At 37.4% G+C, this 21,242-nt stretch overlaps 2 protein-coding genes across 5 annotated transcripts in view; one reads left to right on the forward strand and one right to left on the reverse strand.

The window, feature by feature from the left end:
- Window positions 1–16,021, reverse strand: part of LOC132398123 (uncharacterized) — a 39,404-nt gene extending 23,383 nt beyond the window's left edge. The window contains exon 1 of one of the 2 annotated variants that reach the window (XR_009513555.1): window positions 15,887–16,021. Coding sequence is in view for 1 of the 2 variants with exons in the window: in XM_059977140.1 (XP_059833123.1) it covers window positions 1,639–2,640 (1,002 nt within the window). In the remaining variant the exon portion in view is untranslated. Of the gene's footprint in view, window positions 1–1,370; window positions 3,445–15,886 lie in introns of those variants that run through there. The other variant, XM_059977140.1, reaches the window with a different exon arrangement.
- The window catches only part of clcn5b (chloride channel, voltage-sensitive 5b), a 110,664-nt gene that overhangs the window by 31,539 nt on the left and 57,883 nt on the right, over window positions 1–21,242 (forward strand). The window lies entirely within an intron of this gene.

Below are 21,242 nucleotides of genomic sequence, written 5' to 3' on the forward strand. Positions count from 1 at the left end.
GGGCCTTGAGGGGTTGTGTGAGATGTGCACTATTGCTTTTGGAGCAGTTAAATTCTTCAGTCCTGGCGGAGGGTCTCAGCCCAGAACGTTAACTGCTCGTTTCCACGGATGCTGCCCGACCTGCTGAGTTCTTCCAGCTTGTTATACATGTAAATTCAAGATGAGCATGAGGGGCACAGATATTTAGAACTGTAGAGTTGAAGACTTGTGTTTCAGATTCAGAATCACGATTAATATCACCAGCATGTTGTGAAATTTGTTATCTTTATGGCAGCAGTACAATGAAATGGATGATGGATAAATGTAGAGAAAAAGCTGAATTATAGTCAGTATATATCTATTAAATACTTAAGTTAAAATAAGTATTGCAAAAAAAATGAGTAAAAAAGGTAGTGAGATAGTGTTCATGGGCCCATTTAGAAATTGAATGGCAGAGGAGAAGAAGCTGTTCCTGAATCACTGACTGTGCCTTTGAGCTTTTGTACCTCCTTCCCGACGGTAACAATGAGGCTGAGTGGTGGAGAGTGGCAAGATCCTGGATTAGAAAAGAATGTTTTATTACTAGTGGGAATACTGCCAAAAATTTAAAGGAGCGTGGAAGTTGATCTCTCAGGAGAAATGGATTATGAATTTGATCTATGTTCTACATAATAGGGTGCTGGCTCTTTTAGAAAAAGTAATTAAAATTTGAAAGGCTTATTTTACTTCTGAGGTGTTTGGGGCTTTGTTAATGGCAAACAAAACCTTTGTTCTTCAACTTAATTGTATATCACTGCATGTACTTTTTTTAAGGAACTTTATGTTCTGCCAGAAGCACATTCATGCTTCTAAATATTTACTTGGAGTGGATTTCTGAAGATAATGTTGATTTTATGGTGAGCACAGTTTGACCTATGAAAAAACTGGAGAGTATAATGTTATCCTGACTACTTCTGAATCTTGATAATCTTCTGGAGTTGACCTCGTATGGTTTTGCTGAATGTCAAGAGATGTAGTGTATCATATACACCTGATGTGTGCTACTAGATGCAAAGGATTCACATAAACTAAGTACAGTGGATTCTAGTTTCTTGGGACGCATCGGGACCAGCACATTTTGGCCCAATTAAGTGGTTGCTCAAATTAGCCAAAGTTTCATGGAAATAGTTTTTAAAAAAAGGTATAAGAAAGATAAACTACCATTTACCTGTGTACAAATTATGTAGTTAAATAAAATACAGAACAAATTAGAACACTACCAATGCTACTACAATACTAGTTCCTGATAGTTATCAGTGGAGGCATTCAGTCAGTGTGTATGAGGTGTCCATGGAATGGTGGCAGCCCTAGTGAATGTGCTTGTCATGTCCTTTCTGGGGCATATCACTCACCTTTTGGTCTCCACTGGACACTCAGCTCTCACCTATGGCTCCTAGCTGTTTGCATGTTTGCACATGCTAGTCAGAGTAGAAATAGGATATTTCAGATGAATACGTGGCTTGAAAAATGGTGCAAGGGGGAGGGATTCAAATTTCTGGGGCATTGGAACCAGTTCTGGGGGAGGTGGGACCGGTATAAACAGGACGGGCTGCACCTGGGCTGGACTGGAACCAATGTCCTAGGGGGAGCGTTTGTTACTGCTGTTCAGGAGGCTTTAAACTAATGTGGCAGGAGGATGGGAACCAGTGCAGAGAAACAGAGGGGTGTAAAATAAGGGTAGAAGCAAAAAGTAGTAAGGTGAAAAGTAGAAGTGGCAGGCAGGCAAATCCAGGGCAAAAAGCAAAAAGAGCCACTTTTCAACATAATTGTATAAGGGCTTAAGAGTGTTGTAAAAACAAGCCTGAAGGCTTTGTGTGTCAATGTGAGGAGCATTCGTAACAAGGTGGATGAATTGAATGTGCAGATAGTTATTAATGAATATGATATAGTTGGGATCACAGAGACATGGCTCCAGGGTGACCAAGGATGGGAGCTCAACATCCAGGGATATTTAATATTCAGGAGGGATAGACAGGAAAGAAAAGGAGGTGGGGTAGCTTTGCTGGTTAGGGAGGAGATTAACGCAATAGAATGGAAGGACATTAGCCTGGAGGATGTGGAATCGATATGGGTAGAGCTGTATAACACTATGGGGCAGAAAACGCTGGTGGGAGTTGTGTACAGGCCACCTAACAGTAGTAGTGAGGTTGGGGATGGCATTAAACAGGAAATTAGAAATGTGTGCAATAAAGGAACAGTAGTTACAATGGGTGACTTCAATCTACATATAGATTGAGTGAACCAAATTGGTAAGGGTGCTGAGGAAGAGGATTTCTTGGAATGTATGTGGGATGGTTTTCTGAACCAACATGTCGAGGAACCAACTAGAGAGCAGGCCATTCTAGATTGGGTATTGAACAATGAGGAAGGGTTAGTTAGCAATCTTGTGATGTGAGGCCCCTTGGGTAAGAGTGAGCATAATATGGTGGAGTTCTTCATTAAGATGGAGAGTGACATAGTTAATTCAGAAACAAAGGTTCTGAACTTAAAGAAGGGTAACTTTGAAGGTATGAGACGTGAATTAGCTAAGATAGACTGGCAAATGATACTTAAAGGGTTGACGATGGATATGCAATGGCAAGCATTTAAAGATCGCATGGATGAACTACAACAATTGTTCATCCCAGTTTGGCAAAAGAATAAACCAGGGAAGGTAGTGCACCCGTGGCTGACAAGGGAAATTAGGGATAGTATCAAGTCCAAAGAAGAAACATATAAATTAGCAAAAAAAAAGGGGGCACACCTGAGGACTGGGAGAAATTCAGAGACCAGCAGAGGGGGACAAAGGGCTTAATGAGGAAAGGGAAAAAAGATTATGAGAGAAAGCTGGCAGGGAACATAAAAACTGACTGTAAAAGCTTTTATAGATACGTGAAAAGAAAAAGATTGGTCAAGACAAATGTAGGTCCTTTACAGTCAGAAACAGGTGAATTGATCATAGGGAACAAAGACATGGCAGACCAATTGAATAACTACTTTGGTTCTGTCTCCACTAAGGAGGACATAAATAATCTTCTGAAAATAGTAAGGGACCGAGGGTCTAGTGAGATGGAGGAACTGAACTGAGGGAAATACATGTTAGTAGGGAAATACTTGTTAGTAGGGAAGTGGTGTTAGGTAAATTGAAGGCATTAAAGGCAGATAAATCCCCAGGGCCAGATGGTCTGCATCCCAGAGTGCTTAAGGAAGTAGCCCAAGATATAGTGGATGCATTAGTGATAATTTTTCAAAACTCCTTAGATTCTGGATTAGTTCCTGAGGATTGGAGGGTGGCTAATGTAACCCCACTTTTTAAAAAAGGAGGGAGAGAGAAACCGGGGAATTATAGACCGGTTAGTCTGACATCGGTGGTGGGGAAAATGCTAGAGTGGGTTATCAAAGATGTGATAACAGCACTTTTGGAAAGAGGTGAAATCATCGGACAAAGTCAGCATGGATTTGTGAAAGCAAAATCATGTCTGATGAATCTTATAGAATTTTTTCTTTTCTTTCTTTCTTTTTCAATCTTTTTATTAAATTTCATATATAAAAAAAATAACACAAAATAATGAATAGATTACAGATTCAATAGACTTGAGATTACATTAGTAATAGGATAATAATATCCTATTAAAACATCCATCAACAAAAGGTACATAAATCAATCAAGTCTATATAAATATATATGAAAAACAAAAATAATCGTCGAAAAAAGAAAAAAAAATTGAAATTATATATGAGAAAAAATATATAATGAAAAAAAATACTAAACTAAAACTAACATGGGCAATAATAGCACTTTATAAATATATAAAGGTGTCAAGAAAAACTCCAGAACTCCATACCTGAACAAGTATAAGTAGAGAAAAGGATCTGAAATAAGCCAAATTAATTCATATGAAAGTGTCGAATAAATGGTCCCCAGGTTTCTTCAAATTTAATTGAAGAATCAAAGATAGTGCTTCTGATTTTTTCCAAACTCAGATAAGAAATAGTTTGGGAGAACCACTGAAATGTAGTAGGAGGATTTACTTCTTTCCAGTTTTGTAATATAGACCTTCTGGCAATTAATGTTACAAAAGCAATCATTCGTCTGATTGAAGGGGAAAGCTGATTGCCATCTTCATTTGGTATACCGAAAATTGCAGTAATAAAATGGGGTTGTAAATCGATATTCCATACTGAGGAAATGACATCAAAAATGTCCTTCCAATAGTTATGTAAAGTGGGACATGTCCAAAACATGTGAGTCAATGAAGCCACTTCTAAGTGACATCTGTCACATTGAGGATTAATATGCGAATAAAATCGGGCAAGTTTATCTTTAGACATATAAGCTCTATGTACAATTTTAAATTGTATTAAAGCATGTTTAGCACAAATAGAGGAGGAATTAACCATTTGTAAAATTTTTTCCCATTTATCTGTTGATATATTACATCGAAGTTCTTTTTCCCATTCTTGTCTAATTCTATCCGATATTTCTGGCTGTATCTTCATAATCATGTTATAAATAAAAGCTACTAATCCCTTCTGACAAGGATTAAAAGTAAAAATCAAATCTGAAAAATCCGATGGAGTTGAATTAGGAAAAGATGGAAGAATTTTATGTAAGAAATTTCTAATTTGTAAGTATCTAAAAAAATTAGATTTAGGTAATTCAAATTTGTTGGATAGTTGATCAAAAGACATCAAAGTACCTTCAAAAAAAAGATCACGAAAACATTTTATACCTTTCCTTTTCCATATACTAAAAGCTTGATCTGTCAATGAAGGTTTGAAAAAAAAATTACATAAAATAGGGCTGTCCAGAGCAAAGTTTTTCAGATTAAAGAATTTGCGAAATTGAAACCAAATTCGTAGTGTATGTTTAACAACAGGGTTAGATATCTGTTTATTGAATTTGGCTAAATCAATAGGAAGAAAAGAACCAAGAACGGAAAATATAGAATATCCCTTAACCTCACTACATTCCAAATTTACCCACTGTGGGCACACAGGTGAATCCAAATCTAGTTTCCAGTACATTAGGTTACGAATATTATTCGCCCAATAATAAAATCTAAAGTTAGGTAAAGCTAGACCACCATCTTTTTTAGACTTTTGTAATTGCCTTTTGCTTAACCTAGGATTTTTATTTTGCCAAACAAATGAGGAAATCTTTGAATCAATATTATCAAAAAAAGATTTAGGAATAAAAATTGGTAAAGCTTGGAATAAATATAAAAATTTCGGTAAAATCATCATTTTAATAGCATTAATCCGACCAACTAATGATAAAAATAAGGGAGACCATCTAGTAGTAAGTTGCTGAATTTGATGAAGCATAGGTAAAAAATTCAGTCCAAATAAATCTTTATATTTCTTGGTGATTTTTATACCTAAATAGATAAAGTTATCAGTAACAACTTTAAATGGCATCCTATCACTCAATAAAGTTTGCGCGTTTAAAGGGAATAACTCACTCTTATCTAAGTTTAACTTATAACCAGAAAAACTACCAAATTGAGCCAACAAGGATAAAATAGCAGGAATAGACCTACTAGGATTAGAAATATATAACAACAAATCATCAGCATAAAGCGATAATTTGTATAACTTCTCATTACGGGTAATACCAAAAATATTAGGAGACTCACGAATAGCAATAGCTAAAGGTTCTAATGCAATATTAAATAATAAAGGACTTAAAGGACAACCTTGTCTCGTACCACGAGATAATTGAAAAAAAGAGGATCTATAATTATTTGTAAGAACAGAAGCAACAGGTTTATAATATATTAATTTAATCCATGATATAAAATTAGGACTAAAATTAAAGTTTCTCAATGCATTAAATAAATATGTCCATTCAACTCTATCAAAGGCTTTTTCAGCATCTAATGAGATAACACATTCTGGGGTTGTAGGTGATGAAGTATAAATTATGTTAATCAATTTTCTAATATTAAAAAAGGAATATCGATTCCTAATAAAACCAGTTTGATCTTCTGAAATAATCTGTGGTAATACCTTTTCTAATCTAATGGCTAAAATTTTTGTAAGAATCTTAGAGTCTACATTTAATAATGATATAGGGCGATAAGATGCACATAAGGTAGGATCTTTATCTTTTTTAAGAATTAAAGAGATAGTAGCTTCATAAAACGATTGAGGTAATCTCTTCTTAACAAACGCATCATTAAAGATTTCACATAGCCAAGGAGAAAGCAATAAAGAAAAAGTTTTTAAAAATTCTACAATAAAACCATCAGGACCAGGAGCTTTCCCTGAATTCATTGATGAGATAGCCTCTCTTATTTCATCCATAGAAATAGGAGCATCAAGCAAGCTACAATCTTCATCTATCAGTTTAGAAATATTCAAATTATTAAAAAAATTATCCATCGTAAACCGGTCACCGTCAAATTCTGATTGATATAAAGATTTATAAAAATCTTGAAAAGTGTTATTAATTTCTTTATAATCAGTAGTTAAATTACCGTCTTGTTTACGAATTTTAATAATTTGTCGCTTAGTCGAAATAGCTTTTAATTGATTAGCTAACAATTTACCAGTTCGATCACTATGAATATAAAATTGAGCCCTAGTCTTAATTAATTGATTCTCAATTGAAGAAGATAATAATAAACTATGTTCCATTTGAAGCTCAACTCTCTTCTTATAAAGTTCTTTGGTAGGAGTAACGGAATAAATCTTATCAATTTCTTTAATTTTATCCACCAATAAAGCTATATCTGAATATCTTTGTTTTCTTTTACCAGCGGAATATGAAATAATTTGTCCACGAATAAAAGCCTTGAAAGAGTCCCAAAGTATTCCTTTATCAATCTCTTCATTATAGTTTGTTGAAAAAAATAAGTCAATTTGTTGTTTTATGAAGGTAATAAATTCTGGATCTTGAAGTAAAGTAGCATTAAGTCTCCAAGATCTAGTATTGATAGAAGAATCCGAAATCTTGATAGATAACTTCAAAGGCGCATGATCCGAAATAGCAATAGAATCGTATTTACAATCAATAACATCTGTTAATAAACGATGATCAATAAGAAAGTAATCAATTCTAGAATAACTATGATATACATGTGAAAAAAATGAAAATTCTTTACCTTTAGGATTCAAAAACCACCATATTTCAGTAATTCCAGAATCAACCATAAAAGAATTAATAAGTAAAGCTGATCTATTCGGAAGAGTTCGAATAGGTTTAGATCTATCCATCGAAGGATTCAAACAACAATTAAAGTCTCCACCCATAATCAACATATATTCATTCAAATTAGGAAGAGAAGTAAATAAACGTTTAAAAAATTCAGGACAATCAAAGTTTGGAGCATAAATATTAACTAAAACAACTTTCCGATTAAAAAGTGAACCAGTTATCAACAAAAATCTACCCTGTGGATCAGAAATAATTTCATAATGTGTAAACGAAATTGAGGCGTCTATAAAAATAGACACACCCCTAATTTTAGCGGTACAATTTGAGTGAAATTGTTGACCTTTCCAGAACCTAAAAAAACGTTGATTATCCTCCCTCCTAATGTGGGTCTCCTGTGCAAAAATAATATTAGCGTTCAATCTATGGAATACTTTAAATATTTTTTTACGTTTAATCGGATGATTTAAACCATTAGTATTCCACGAGATAAAGTTAATAGATTTATCCATCATACCAATATTAATTGTGTGTATCATAAAAGGTTAAAAAGACACATAACCCACAATTTAGGAAGAAGGAAAATTGATTCAGGAGCAACCGGAGATCCTGACACCTCAACAATATTAACAATTTAAAGTCAGCCCATAAACTAAAAGCAAAAAAATAAAAAGCAAAAGCATGAAAAAAGATCCCTCCCCCCTCCCCCCACCCTTTGAAAAAAAGCCAAGCGGCAGGCGCATAAACTAATACTAATATTACCCCCATTTCAAGATGGCAGCTCCATAAGAAAATTTTTTAAGAAAAAACTATATAACACCCCAATTAAAATATAGAGTTGCAAAAAAAAAAAAATATATATATATATATATATATATATATATATATATATATATATATATATATATATATATATATATATATACACATACACATACACACCCATATCAGACAAATCAAAAAAAAAACTAAAATAGTAAAACCAGAAAGATCATTAATAAAAAAAAAATGCACATTAAAGTTTAAAAATGTGATACACCTTTAAAAAAGAAATTCCATATTCAGATACAAAGATGACGTTTCACAAGCCAAGACTTATGGGAAGAAGAAACGACATTTTGAGAAAGCCATATTACAAAATATGAATATAAATTCAGCAATCTAATAAGAAAATATAGTAAAAAAGTTATCAAAATAGAATATTTTTATAAAAAAAAAGATTTAATAGACACTACAACATATTTAAAAAAAAACTAAAGAAAAAGAATTCAAAACCTTTGTTCCATTTCTAAATACAGGCAAGCAAATAAACGCTTATAAAAAGTAAAGACTTATGGGAAGAAGAAACGACATTTTGAAAAAAAATAATTCATTATTACAAAATACAAACGTATATAAAAAAAGGATATTATAAAAATTAAAACAGCATCTATAAGCAATAATAATAGTAGTAAAAAAAAAAGACCCAGACCCATAGTTCAAAATAAGAAGTTATAACCCAACTTCCAGGGTTAAAACTTAAAATGAAATAACATCCTCTCTCCAAAAAAAAATCTTCAATGTAACTCATAGTTCAAGTTGCACTAGAGGATCGATATTCTTCAACAAATTTCTTCGCTTCTTCAGGAGTGATAAAAAAGTGTAGACTGTTGTCGGGCAGCACCATTCTAAGTTTCGCTGGATACATTAAAGCTTGTTTAAAACCAAACGAATGAATCTCTGCCATCACTGGTTTAAAAGCGATCCTGGCTTTCATAACTTCATACGAATAGTCTTCAACTATTCGAAATGAATAATTTCTGTAGGAGATCATACCTTTTTTACGAGCTAATCGAATTAGAAGCTCTTTCTCACGAGGATAATGAAGGCGAACAATCACCGCTCGTGGTTTATCAGACACAGACGAAAGCCTCGCAACTCTATGAGCGCGGTCAATAACAGGTTCATTTTTCAAACCTTCACCACCGAAAATTTCCCACAGTAATTTAGAGAAAAATTCAGTTAAATCACCGGACTCAACTTTTTCGGGAATTCCGATGATGCGCAAATTCTGTCTGCGAGAACGATTTTCAAGATCAGTAATTTTAAACTTGTACTGATCTAAAGTTTTAGCAGTCGACTCTATCTTCTTCTCTAACACTTCAATTGTACGTGCTTTTTCACAAATTGATTGTTCAAGAGTCGTGATCTTATTTCCATGCTGTTGAACCTCTAACGCCTGCGACTGAAACTTAGTTTCAAGCGATTTAACAACTCCTTCAAGATCGGATATTTTCGAAGTAATCCTCCTTTCAAAACTTAACAGTTTACTGTCCAATTTACCTTCTAGTCTGCCTTCCAGAGCCGCAAATTTAGCATCCAGTTTATTGTCCAATTTACTTTCCATAGCCGCAAATTTAACATCCAGTTTAGTGTCCAAAAGACCAACAATTGCGTCGATGGATACAGGATCCTTAGCCGATTTCTTACTTGTAGCCATTTTAGGTTTGACAAGATTAGATCAACTATTATTTTAGGAAAAAAGGGTCAATCAAAGGTAGCAACTCATATGATTAAGTTCGAAAAGGTCTAATTAAAGGGTGATTATAGTTAAAAAAATAAAGAGCGCCTAAAAGACAGATGCTTACGCCGCCATCTTGAAACTCCACCCCCCCAGAATTTTTTGAAGATGTAACTAGTAGAGTGGATAGGGGAGAGCCAGTGGATGTGGCATATTTAGATTTTCAAAAGGCTTTTGACAAGGTCCCACACAGGAGATTAGTGTGCAAACTTAAAGCACATGGTATTGGGGGTATGGTATTGATGCGGATAGAGAATTGGTTGGCAGACAGGAAGCAAAGAGTGGGAGTAAACGGGACCTTTTCAGAATGGCAGGCAGTGAGTAGTGGGGTACCGCAAGGCTCAGTACTGGGAGCCCAGTTGTTTACAATATATATTAATGATTTAGACAGGGGACTTAAATGCAGCATCTCCAAGTTTGCGGATGACACGAAGCTGGGCGGTGGTATGCTAAGAGGATGCAGGGTGACTTGGATAGGTTAGGTGAGTGGGCAAATTCATGGCAGATGCAATTTAATGTGGATAAATGTGAGGTTATCCATTTTGGTGGCAAGAACAGGAAAACTGATTATTATCTGAACAGTGGCCGATTAGGAAAAGGGGAGATGCAGTGAGACCTGGGTGTCATTGTACACCAGTCATTGAAGGTGGGCATGCAGGTACAGCAGGCAGTGAAAAAGGCAAATGGTATGTTGTCATTCATAGCAAAAGGATTTGATTACAGGAGCAGGGAGGTTCTACTGCAGTTGTACAAGGCTTTGGTGAGACGGCACCTAGAATATTGTGTGCAGTTTTGGTCCCCTAATCTGAGGAAAGACATTCTTGCCATAGAGGGAGTACAGAGAAGGTTCACCAGATTGATTCCTGGAATGGCAGGACTCTCATATGAAGAAAGACTGGATCGACTAGGCTTATTTATACTCATGGAATTTAGAAGATTGATGGGGGGAATCTCATTGAAACATATAAAATTCTAAAGGGATTGGACAGGCTAGATGCAGGAAGATTGTTTCCGATGTTGGGGAAGTCCAGAACAAGGGGTCACAGTTTAAGGATAAAGGGGAAGCCTTTTAGGACCGAGATGAGGAAAAACTTCTTCACACAAAGAGTGGTGAATCTTTGGAATTCTCTGCCACAGGAAACAGTTGAGGCCAGTTCATGGGCTATATTTAAGAGGAAGTTAGATATGGCCCTTGTGGCTAAAGGGATCAGGGGTATGGAGAGAAAGCAGGTACAGGGTTCTGAGTTGGATGATCAGCCATGATCATATTGATTGGCGGTGCAGGCTCGAAGGGCCGAAGGGCCTACTCCTGCACCTATTTTCTATGTTTCTATGAAAGCAAATAACATTTTGGCAGTCAAGCTGAACTATGAGAGGGTAGCCAGCGGGCTTCATACCCCAGTGAAATAGGGACATGCCTGCGCTAGCATGTGAAGTCAGTTCTGGTGGACTGAGTGGATGAGGTCAACAGTGAGATCCAACGCCTAAGAATTCGGTTCTGCAATATTTTGTGGAAAGAGAATGCCATGATAAGGCACAGAAGTTGTCATGGTTATCCACCGCAACCGAGGAAGATTCCTGTTTCTGGTGACTACTCATACCACTGAACCCAGAATTACCGAATCAAAGAAGTGAAACTGTCCCAGAGCAACAGTTTTTCCACATTTTAAAAACTCTCCTACACAGTTTTCACTATCATCATTAGAATGACAGACAGCCTGCTGTGTTCTTTTGATTGACTGTAAGTGAACAAAATTAGTGCAGACACCTCGATGCAGATAGTAGATTGCTTTCATACAATGCTTTTGATGACTGCATCCTCCAAATCTTCATTTTCTTTGTAATATTTAAGATGATTGTTGATACCTTCAAGTTCTTTATAGTTTCTAACTTGTTGAAGTAGTGAAATTGTTTCATTTTCACTCCTAGCTGTCCCTGGCATCTCCAAGCCTGAATGCTTGAAACTGCAGCGAGCAGAACAGTTCTAACTTGCCTTACTGCTTATTTCTCATCAACTATCAGTGACAAAAAATCACTGCTTTTTGAACACAAACGCACACAAATGATGCTATTAAAAAACTCTTTGTTCTAAGCATGGTGTAGTAAACAGCCTCACAAGTTCCCAGGACTGATGTAATTAGAAACTGCTTGGCAACAGTCCCTTGTCCCAATTAAGTGGCATAGTATCCCAAATAAACAAAGGGAATCCTGGTTATTTTCTCAATTAGTTTTTGTTCTTTGAGTTGCCCTAAGTGGCTGCTCTGATTTACCAATGGACCAATTAATCAGAATCCACTGTACATGAGAATGTAGCAGTTGAGGAGTTTGCTGCTATCATTAGATGTCCTGAATATTTGTGATGTGTAGAGTTGCTGTTTTCCACTTTTAAATTGAATTAAAAGTATTATTGATAACTTTTTTCTTTCTTTTTCTGGAGTGCTGAAGCAGGATGCTTCAGGATCATGACCAGTAATGTCATTCTTTAAGTATGTGTATTGCATTGAATTACAGCTACTGCTATAATGAGAGGGTATCACATAAGCGGATTCTATTAATTGATATGCTTTCAAACATTCCAGCAGTTTGAGGATATTTGAGCTAATTATGCTCCGTTGCCATCTTTTCTGTAAACATCATGGAATCAAATTCAAAATCAGGTTGATGATCTCTGACGTGTTGTGAAATTTGTTTTGCAACAGCAGTTGAGTGAGGCCATAACAATTATAAAAGTTACAAAACTAAACAGTGCAACAGAAGAATAACAACGTAGTGTTCATGGGTTAACAGACCATTCAGGAATTCATTGGCAGAGGGGAAGAAACTGTTTCTGAATTGTTGAGTGTGGATCTTCAGCCTCCTATACTTCATCCCAATGATAGTAATGAGAAGAGGGCATGTCCTGGATGATGAAGGGCCTTTTACAAGCACCACCTCTTGAAGGTGCCCTTAATGGTGGGGAGGTTTGTGCCCATGACTGAATGGCTGAGTCTACAACCCTCCACAGCCTCTTTCAATCCTGCACATTGGAGCCTCCATACCATACACTGATGCAAGCAGTCAGCATGTTCTCCACTGTACACCTGTAGAAATTTGCAAGTATGATGGCATACCAAATGCCCTCAAATTGCAAATGAGGTAGAGCTGCTGACTTGCTTTCTTCGTGATTACATCAACATTTTGGGCCCAGATAGACTTTCTGAGATGTTGACGCCGAGGAATTTGAAGTTGCTCACTCTTTCCACCACTGATTCTTCAATGCGGACTGATATGTGTTCTCCCGACTTCTCCTTCCTGAAGTTCACAATTAACTCCTTGGTTTTGCTAACATTGTGTGTGAGGTTGTTCTTGCAACATCACTCAACCAGCTGATCTGCGTTGCTCCTGTATGCTTCCTGATCACTATCTGAGACTCTGATAACCCAAGTTGTGTCGTTGGTGAATTTATAGATGGCATTTCAACTGTGCCTACTTTTGTGAGCGTAAGAGTAGAGCAGTGGCTAAATGGGTTTCCTGAGGTGTGCCTGTGTTAATCCTCAATGAGAAGGTGATATTATTACTGATTTGTACTGACTGTAGCATACTGATCAGGCAGTCGAGAATCCAGTTGCAAAGGGAGGTACGGAGCTCAGGTTTTGAAGCTTCTTGCTTAGTACTGATGGTTGATGGTGTTGCATGCTGACTGTGATCAATAAACAGGATCTTGACATATGTTTTTCTGTTGTTCTGCGTGTTTTGCTGTTGCATATTTATCATGAACTTGGGATTGAGCCCAGGATTTTCCTGGTCTTCATAACTTAATACAACATCTCTTATTGTAGTGATTTTGAAGCTAACATGATGGCTGTTTTGGAGTAGCATCTTTTGTGAAGGTTATCTTCCTGAAGCTTTTAGATTGTTTTGATTCAACTTCAAACAAGTTAAATTCTTTGCCCTCATCAGATTCTTCTAGCTCTGCTACACTATGATCATCCAGCTGTGATTTCATATGGATTTCCTCTTCCTCAATAATGGATAATTCATTTGCCTTGGTCATTGTGCTCTAGAACTTTTCCCTAAACCACTCTTGCTCAATTTCTCTACTCCATAGTTTTTTCCCTAAATGTGCAATGAATGAATGCAGATGTTGCCAACAAAAATGAAGTTGCCATTACTAGAGTGAAAGTTCTTGGGAAATTGAAAAGTCTGTGAGTGGAAAGTCACCTGGACCAGGTGGTGTACACCCCAAGGTTCTGAAAGAGGTGGCTGAAGAGATTGTGGAGGCATTAGTAATCATTTTGGAAGAATCACTAGATTCTGGAATGGTTCTAGAAGAGTGGAAAATTGCAATCGTCACTCCACTCTTCAAGAAGGGAGAGAGACAAAAGAAAGGAAGCTATATAGGCCAGTTCTTCTGACCTCAGTGGTTGAGAAGATGTTGGAGTCGAATATTAGAGATCAGATCTCAAGGTACTTAGAGACACATGATAAAATAGGCATGGATTCCTCAAGGGAAAATCCTGCCTGACAAATTTGTTTGAATTCTTTGAAGAATTAGCAAGCAGGGTAGACAAAGGAGAATCAATTGATGTTGTGCACTTAGATTTCAGAAGGCCTTTGACAAGGTACTACACATGTGGCTGCTTAACAAGCTATGAGTCTGTGGTATCACAGAAAAGATACTAGCATGGATAAAACAGTAAATGATTGGCAGGAGGCAAAAGGTAGGAATAAGGGAGCCTTTACTGACTGACTCGGTGACTAGTAGTGTTCCATGTTGTCTCGGTTGGGACCGCTTCGTTTTACGTTATACGTCAATAATTTGGATGATGGAATTGATGGCTTTTTGCAAAGTTTGCATATGATATGAAGATAGGTGGAGGGGCAGGTAGTTTTGAGGAAGTAGGCTACAGAAGGACTTTGACAGATTGGGAGAATGGGCAAAGAAATGGTAGATGGAATATAGTGTTGGAAAGTGTATGGTCTTGCACTTTTGTAGAAGTGAAAGGGTTGACTATTTTCTAAGTGGAGAGAAAATACAAAAAAACTTGGGTGGAAAGGAACTTGGGAGTCTGTGTGCAGGATTCCCTAAAGATTAATTTGCAGGTTTAGTCTGTGGTGAGGAAGGCAAATTCGATGTTAGCATTCATTTCAAGGGCACTAGAATATAAAAGCAAGGATGTAATGTTGAGACTTTATAAAGTGGTGGTGAGGCCTCCCTTAGAGTACTGTGAGCAGTTTTGTGCCCTTATCTTAGAAAGGATATGCGGAAAATGGAGAAGATTCAAAGAAAGTTCACGAAAATATTTCCAGGTTTGAATGGTTTGCCCTATGAGGAGTGTTTGATGGTTCTGGGTCTGTGTTCACCAGAATTCAGAAGAATGAGGATTGACTTCATTGAAACCTATTGAATGGTGAAAGGCTTTGATATGGAGAGGATGTTTCCTATGGTGGTAGAGTCTAAGACTGGAGGACACGGCCTCAGAATAGAAGGTGCCCTTTTAGAACGCAGATGAGGAGGAATTTCTTCAGCTAGGGAGTGGTGAATCTGTGGAATTGTTTGCCACAGGCTGCTGTGAAGGCCAAGTCTTGTGTACATTTTAAGGCAAGAGGTTGATAGATTCTTGATTGGTCAGGGCATTATCAAATATGGGGAGAAGGCAGAAGACTGGGGCTGAGAGAAAACTTGGATCAGTCATGATGAAATGGTGGAGCAGACTCACTGGTCCAAATGGCCTAATTCTGCTCCTATATCATATAGTCTTCTGATCTTATAAAACAATGGAACAGCAGCTTCAAATGAAATCTACATTTGCATTAAACAGCAGTATCTCTAAACTATGCCACTCCTATCAGCTTTGAAATAAGTGCATCTTACTGTCTGCCTCACAGCTGAACTGTATTGATTAAGGTGACATTTTTGCATTTCAGTCTATATTTATCGCTTAGCTCACCTCATTGAAACAGGTTTTCTGATCATTGTTCCTTTCATAAATGCTAAAGATAGTTGACTTACAAATTTCATATCTGAATACTATGAATTCTAACCTGTTATCTCCTTTATGTTGAAAATTAATGTTACAAGCTTTGTAGGTTTAATATTAGAATATTCTTAAAACTATAAAGTTTGCTGTAAGATTTTTCTCTCTTACTCTCTTAAACCAATATTTCTCATGTTACTTTATTTTTCTTACCTTGTCTAATGAAACCTTGAACCCACCTATTGTAATTTGTATTTCCTTTCCAAGTAGTTGCACAACTAATTTAGCAATCCTTCCGTCTAGTTGTGTAAGGAGGCAGAGTGTTCATTTAGATCCAGTGTACTTCAGTAACACCAAGAATTTAATTACGTTGATGTTCAAGGGTAAGTCCACTAAGGTCACTACAATTACTTCTATTGCAAATAATTGATTATTTGCTCACATTACTTGGTGCTGGGCGTCTCCCAGTATGACCCTTGGCTTGTCTTCTTCCCTTTATTCTTGAAACAAGAACCATCTTGCCAATCAAATTGCTTGCTGACTGCTTTAGGTAGTGGCACAGCAATTATTGAAGTAACAATCCAGAAGCCAGAGATCAAAGCTTGTTGTGGCACCTTTTTAGAATTTAAACCGTGATCAGATTATTGTTTAATAAAAAGGTTTATCTTGTTTATTAACATAATTCGGGGAAGCATAAATATGCCATCCTTACCAGGTCTAGTCTTTATCCGACTCCAGGACCATTAATATGGTTGTTTCAGATGCACTCTGAAATGGCCTGGTAACTCAGTTCAAAGACAAATGAGGTTGTAGCCAATAAATGCTGATAAAAGAGAGTAAAACTGATTGGAGCTGATCTTTACTGAGAGAGCAATTGGTAAAATAGTCCATTTTCTTGAATCTGAAAAGACACTCGAAAAGTAGGAGAGTGTTGGTGCAGAGCTTTGTAAATATGGTATTGGTCTCCTTAATTAAGGAAGAATATATGAAGCAGTGCAGCAAAGATTCAATAAATCATTTTCCTTGGTAAAATTGTCTTTTGACAAAGGATGGAATAAATTGAGTGTTGCAGAATAAAAAGTGATCTTACTGAGGCGTTCAAGACTGAGGGACAGAACAGGCGAGACACAATAAGATGTTTTTCCTAGCGGAGGAATGTGAAACAAAGATGTGAGATTATCCACTTTGTTTACAAAAATGAAAAAGCAGCATATGTTTAAATGGTGGTGATTGAAAAATGCTTAAATTTATTCAGATCTGGATCTCTGTACACATGAATGACTGAAAATTAACAAATCCTTACAGCAAACAATCAGAAAGGTAAACTTGTGTTGGCCTTTATTGCAAAATGATTTAAGTGTAATAATGATGTGTCATTACAATAACCCGGAGCTCTAGGGACACTACACATGGAATCAAAGTCCTAATGCAGAGTTATGACACAAAACATTGACATTTACTGTTTTTCCACACACACCCCAATAAAACAGATGTTGAATAACCCACTGAGCTATTTCAGCAGATATTGCTTCAGATTCCAGCATCTACAGTCTTTTGTGACTCTGAGATATTGTGTATTGGTTTGGTTTCCATACCTGGATATGCTGAGTCCACTATTGTTTATCAACTTTATTAACAGTATGAATGAAAATATCATTTGTTAGTAAGTTTGTTGATGACACTAAAAGTGAACAAGGTTATGTAAGACTATAAGATCTAGATCAACAGAGAATGTGGCCAAGGAATGGCAAATAGAATTTAACTGGCATGAGTGCGGAGTGTTGTATTTTGAAGAAAGTTGAACCAGGACATATATTGATATATTTAAGTTGCAGAATAAGACAGGTTGATAAATTTTTGCATTCTGGTGACATGGTGATGAGGTAGATCAGCCTTTATGAATGATGGAGAGAGTACAAGGAGTCCAGTTGCCTGCTCCTTCTGTTTCTTGTGTTATTACATGCCAGGGGCACAGTGTTAGAATAAAGTGTGACCTCAAAGTTAACAAAAAAAAAATCTTTTTGTGAATGCTGAGTCATTTAATGCATTCTGTGTTAGAAGTTTCAGTCCACAGCAGCACTGAGGGATATGGAGATCAGGCAGGAAAGACCAACTTCAGATCAGCCATAATCTTTTAGCAAAGTAAGCTTGCACAAATTGCTCCCTTTCTTGTATCCCTAAACACAAAATTTAATGGTTGAGTAATAGGAAAATGAGGAAAGAGCAGAGTGAATTAAAAACTTCACATAAGAGCATTAGGAATAGGAACAGGGTAAATTATGGCTCTTCTGCACTGCTCTGCATTCATTAAGATCATAGCTGACCTTCTGACTCAGTGCTATTTTCCAGCACTATCTCCACATCAATAATTGTATCTAGGTATCTGTCAGTCTTGAATTAATCTAATAGCAGAGCCTTCATAGCTGAGAGGTAGAGTATTTCAGAGTTCTACTCGACACACACAAAATGCTGGAGGAACTCAGCAGGCCAGGCTTTTTCTATGGAAGGAAAAGTACAGTCAAAGTTTTAGGCTGAAACATTTCAGCAGGACTGGAGGGAAAAAAACTGAGGAGTAGATTTGAAAGGTGGGGGAGGGGAGAGAGAAACATTAGATCATAGGTGAAACTTGGAGGGGGAGGAATGAAGCAAAGAGCTGGGAAATTGATTAGTGACAGAGACAGAAGGCTATGGAAGAAAGAGGAGGAGAGGAGCACCAGAGGATCTCAGAATGAGACTTTTCATTCCAGAACGAAGGAGATATCCTCCTTTTTCAAAGAAAGGGTCTTCCCTCCCTTGATCATCAACACTGCCCTCAACCGCATCTCTTCCATTTCACGCATGTCTACTCTTACCCATTCTCCTGCCAAGATACCAGGGATAGGGTTCCTCTCATCCTCACCTACCACCCTACCAGCCTTCGCATCCAGCACATAATTCTCTGAAGCTTCCACCACCTCCAACTGGATCCCACCACCAAACACATCTTTCCCTCCCCCCACCCCCCCACTTTCTGCTTTCTGCAGGGATCGTTGCCTACACAATTCCCTTATCCATTCATCCCTCCCAACTGATCTCCCTCCTGACCTTATCCTTGCAAGTGGAATAGGTGCTTTACCTACCCCTACACCTTCTCCGTCACTACCATTCAGGACCCCAAACAGTCCTTCCAGATGAGGCGATACTTCATCTGTGAGTCTGTTGGGGTCATATAATGCATTTGATGCTCCCAGTGTGGCCTCTTGTATATTGGTGATATCCGATGTAGATTGGGAGATCACTTCACCGAGCATCTATGCTCCAGAACAGGTGGGATCTCCCAGTGGCCACCTATTTTAATTCCACTTCACATTCCTATTCTGATATGTCCATCTATGGCCACCTCCACTGTCAGGATAAGGCCCACACTTAGATTGGAGGAACAACACCTTATATTCCATTTGGGTAGCCTCCAACTTGAAGGCATAAACATCAATTTCTCAAATTTCACCACCCATCCCTTCACCATTTTCCATCCCCTTGTTCCTCTCTCATGTTATCTCTTTGCCTGCCCATCGCCTCCCTCTGGTGCTCCTCCTTCCACACCCTGGTGAGTCAGTATCCTGGGAGAAACTACACCATGATGACAAAAGAACACTCCAAGCACCTCTACAAAAATATTATTGAAAAAGGTCAGGAAATGGATACAAGAAATTTCCAAGTCAATGACTATCCCTTGGATTACAGTTAAATCAATCATTAAGAAGGAAAAAATATGGCACAGCTGTAAATCTGCCTAGAGCCATCCTCAAAAACTGAGTTACCGTGCAAGAAGAGGATGATAGAGGGAGGCTGCCAAGAGACCTATGCCAACTCTGCAGGTGTTACAAGCTTCAGTTGCTGAGATGGGAGAGACTGCGCATACAACTGTCATCCGGGTGCTTCACCAGTCACAGCTTTATGGCGGAGTGGCAAAGAGAAAACCACAGTTGGAGGTAAAAAAACTCACATGAAATCTCGGCTAAGGTTTGCCAGAAGGCATGTGGGAGACTCTGAAGTCAGGTGGAAGAAGATTATATGGTCTGATGAAACCAAAAGCTTTTTGCCCATCAGACTAAATGCTATGTTTGCAATAAACCAAACTCAGCGCATCATCAAAAACACACCATCCCTACCATGATACATGGTGGTGGCTGCATCATGATGCAGTGAAGCATCAGGCCCTGGAAGGCTTGTGAAGGTAGAGGGTAAAATGAATGCAGTAAAATACAGGGAAATCCTGGAGGAAAACCTGATGCAATGTGCAAGAGAACTGCAACTTGGCAGAAGATTTGTTTTCCAGCAAGACAATGACCCCAAGCATAAAGCCAAATCTACACACGAATAGCTTAAAAACAACAAAATTAATGCCCTGGAGTGGCCAAGTTGGAGTCCAGACCTCAATCTAATTGAGAACTTGTGGCTAGACTTGAAAAGGTCTGTTCATTCATGATCCCCATGCAATCTGACAGAGTATGAGCAGTTTTGTAACGAAGAATGGTGAAAAATTGCAGTGTCCACTGGTATGGAAACACCAATGCCCTTGAACTGTAAGTCCTATAAAAAGTAGCAGATTCAGCCCATTAAACCATGGGTAATGCCCTCCTAACCATTGAGCACATCTACATGAAATGCTGTTGCAGGAAAGCAGCATCCATCATCAGGGATCCCCACCACCCAGGTCATGCTGTCTTCTCCCTGCTGCCATCAGAAAGGTACAGGAGCCTCAGGACTTGTCACCTTTTTCAGGAACAATTACTATCTCTCAATCATCAGACTCTTGAAACAAAGAGGATAACTTCACTCAACTCACTCAGCCCATCATTTAAACCTTTCCGCAACCAATGGACTCACTTTAAAGGACTCTTCATCTCCAACTATCTATATTTACTGCTTATTTATTTATTTTTATTTATTATTTCTTTTGCTTTTTGCACAGTTTGTTACCTTCTGCCTTCTGAAGGCCCTAGTGGTGTGGTCTTTCATTGATTCTGTTATGGTAATTTTTCTATAGATTTATTGAGTATGCCCTCAAGAAACTGAATCTCATTCATAGTGATATGGTATATGGTGACCTATCTGTACTTTGATAATAAAATATACTTTGAACTTTTACTTTAATCTTGAAGGCTCAGTAGTGCAAATTTTTCACATCTTTGAATTCACAGGGTTATCTTTATTCTTATAAATTACTGAAATATTTGCTAGTTAATAATATTGTATAATTTAAATTATTTCAGCAACAACGTTTGGTACATTCCTTCAACCTCAGTTTTTATTCCATAGTTTGGTATTAATTCAGTTTTCAATTTTGAAGAAAGAACTTGGACTTTAGAATTTGTTATGCATCCTAGAAAGCATGCAGTAGATTTGTTGGGTAGCCTAGGTGGGGGGAGTTTCAGAATTTGTTGTGTGGGTGTGCAAGCTGACTTAAAACACTGGGGAAGCCCAAAGGAGGGTGGGTTGGCAGGTGTTTCAAGAAGTTGTGTTGCATTCTGGAGTTATTTACTAAAATCTGTTTGTCTTGACAATCCCAGTATCAGGAAGAATACTG

The sequence above is a fragment of the Hypanus sabinus genome, chromosome 8 (genome assembly GCF_030144855.1).
Source record: "Hypanus sabinus isolate sHypSab1 chromosome 8, sHypSab1.hap1, whole genome shotgun sequence".
NCBI lineage: Eukaryota > Metazoa > Chordata > Chondrichthyes > Myliobatiformes > Dasyatidae > Hypanus > Hypanus sabinus.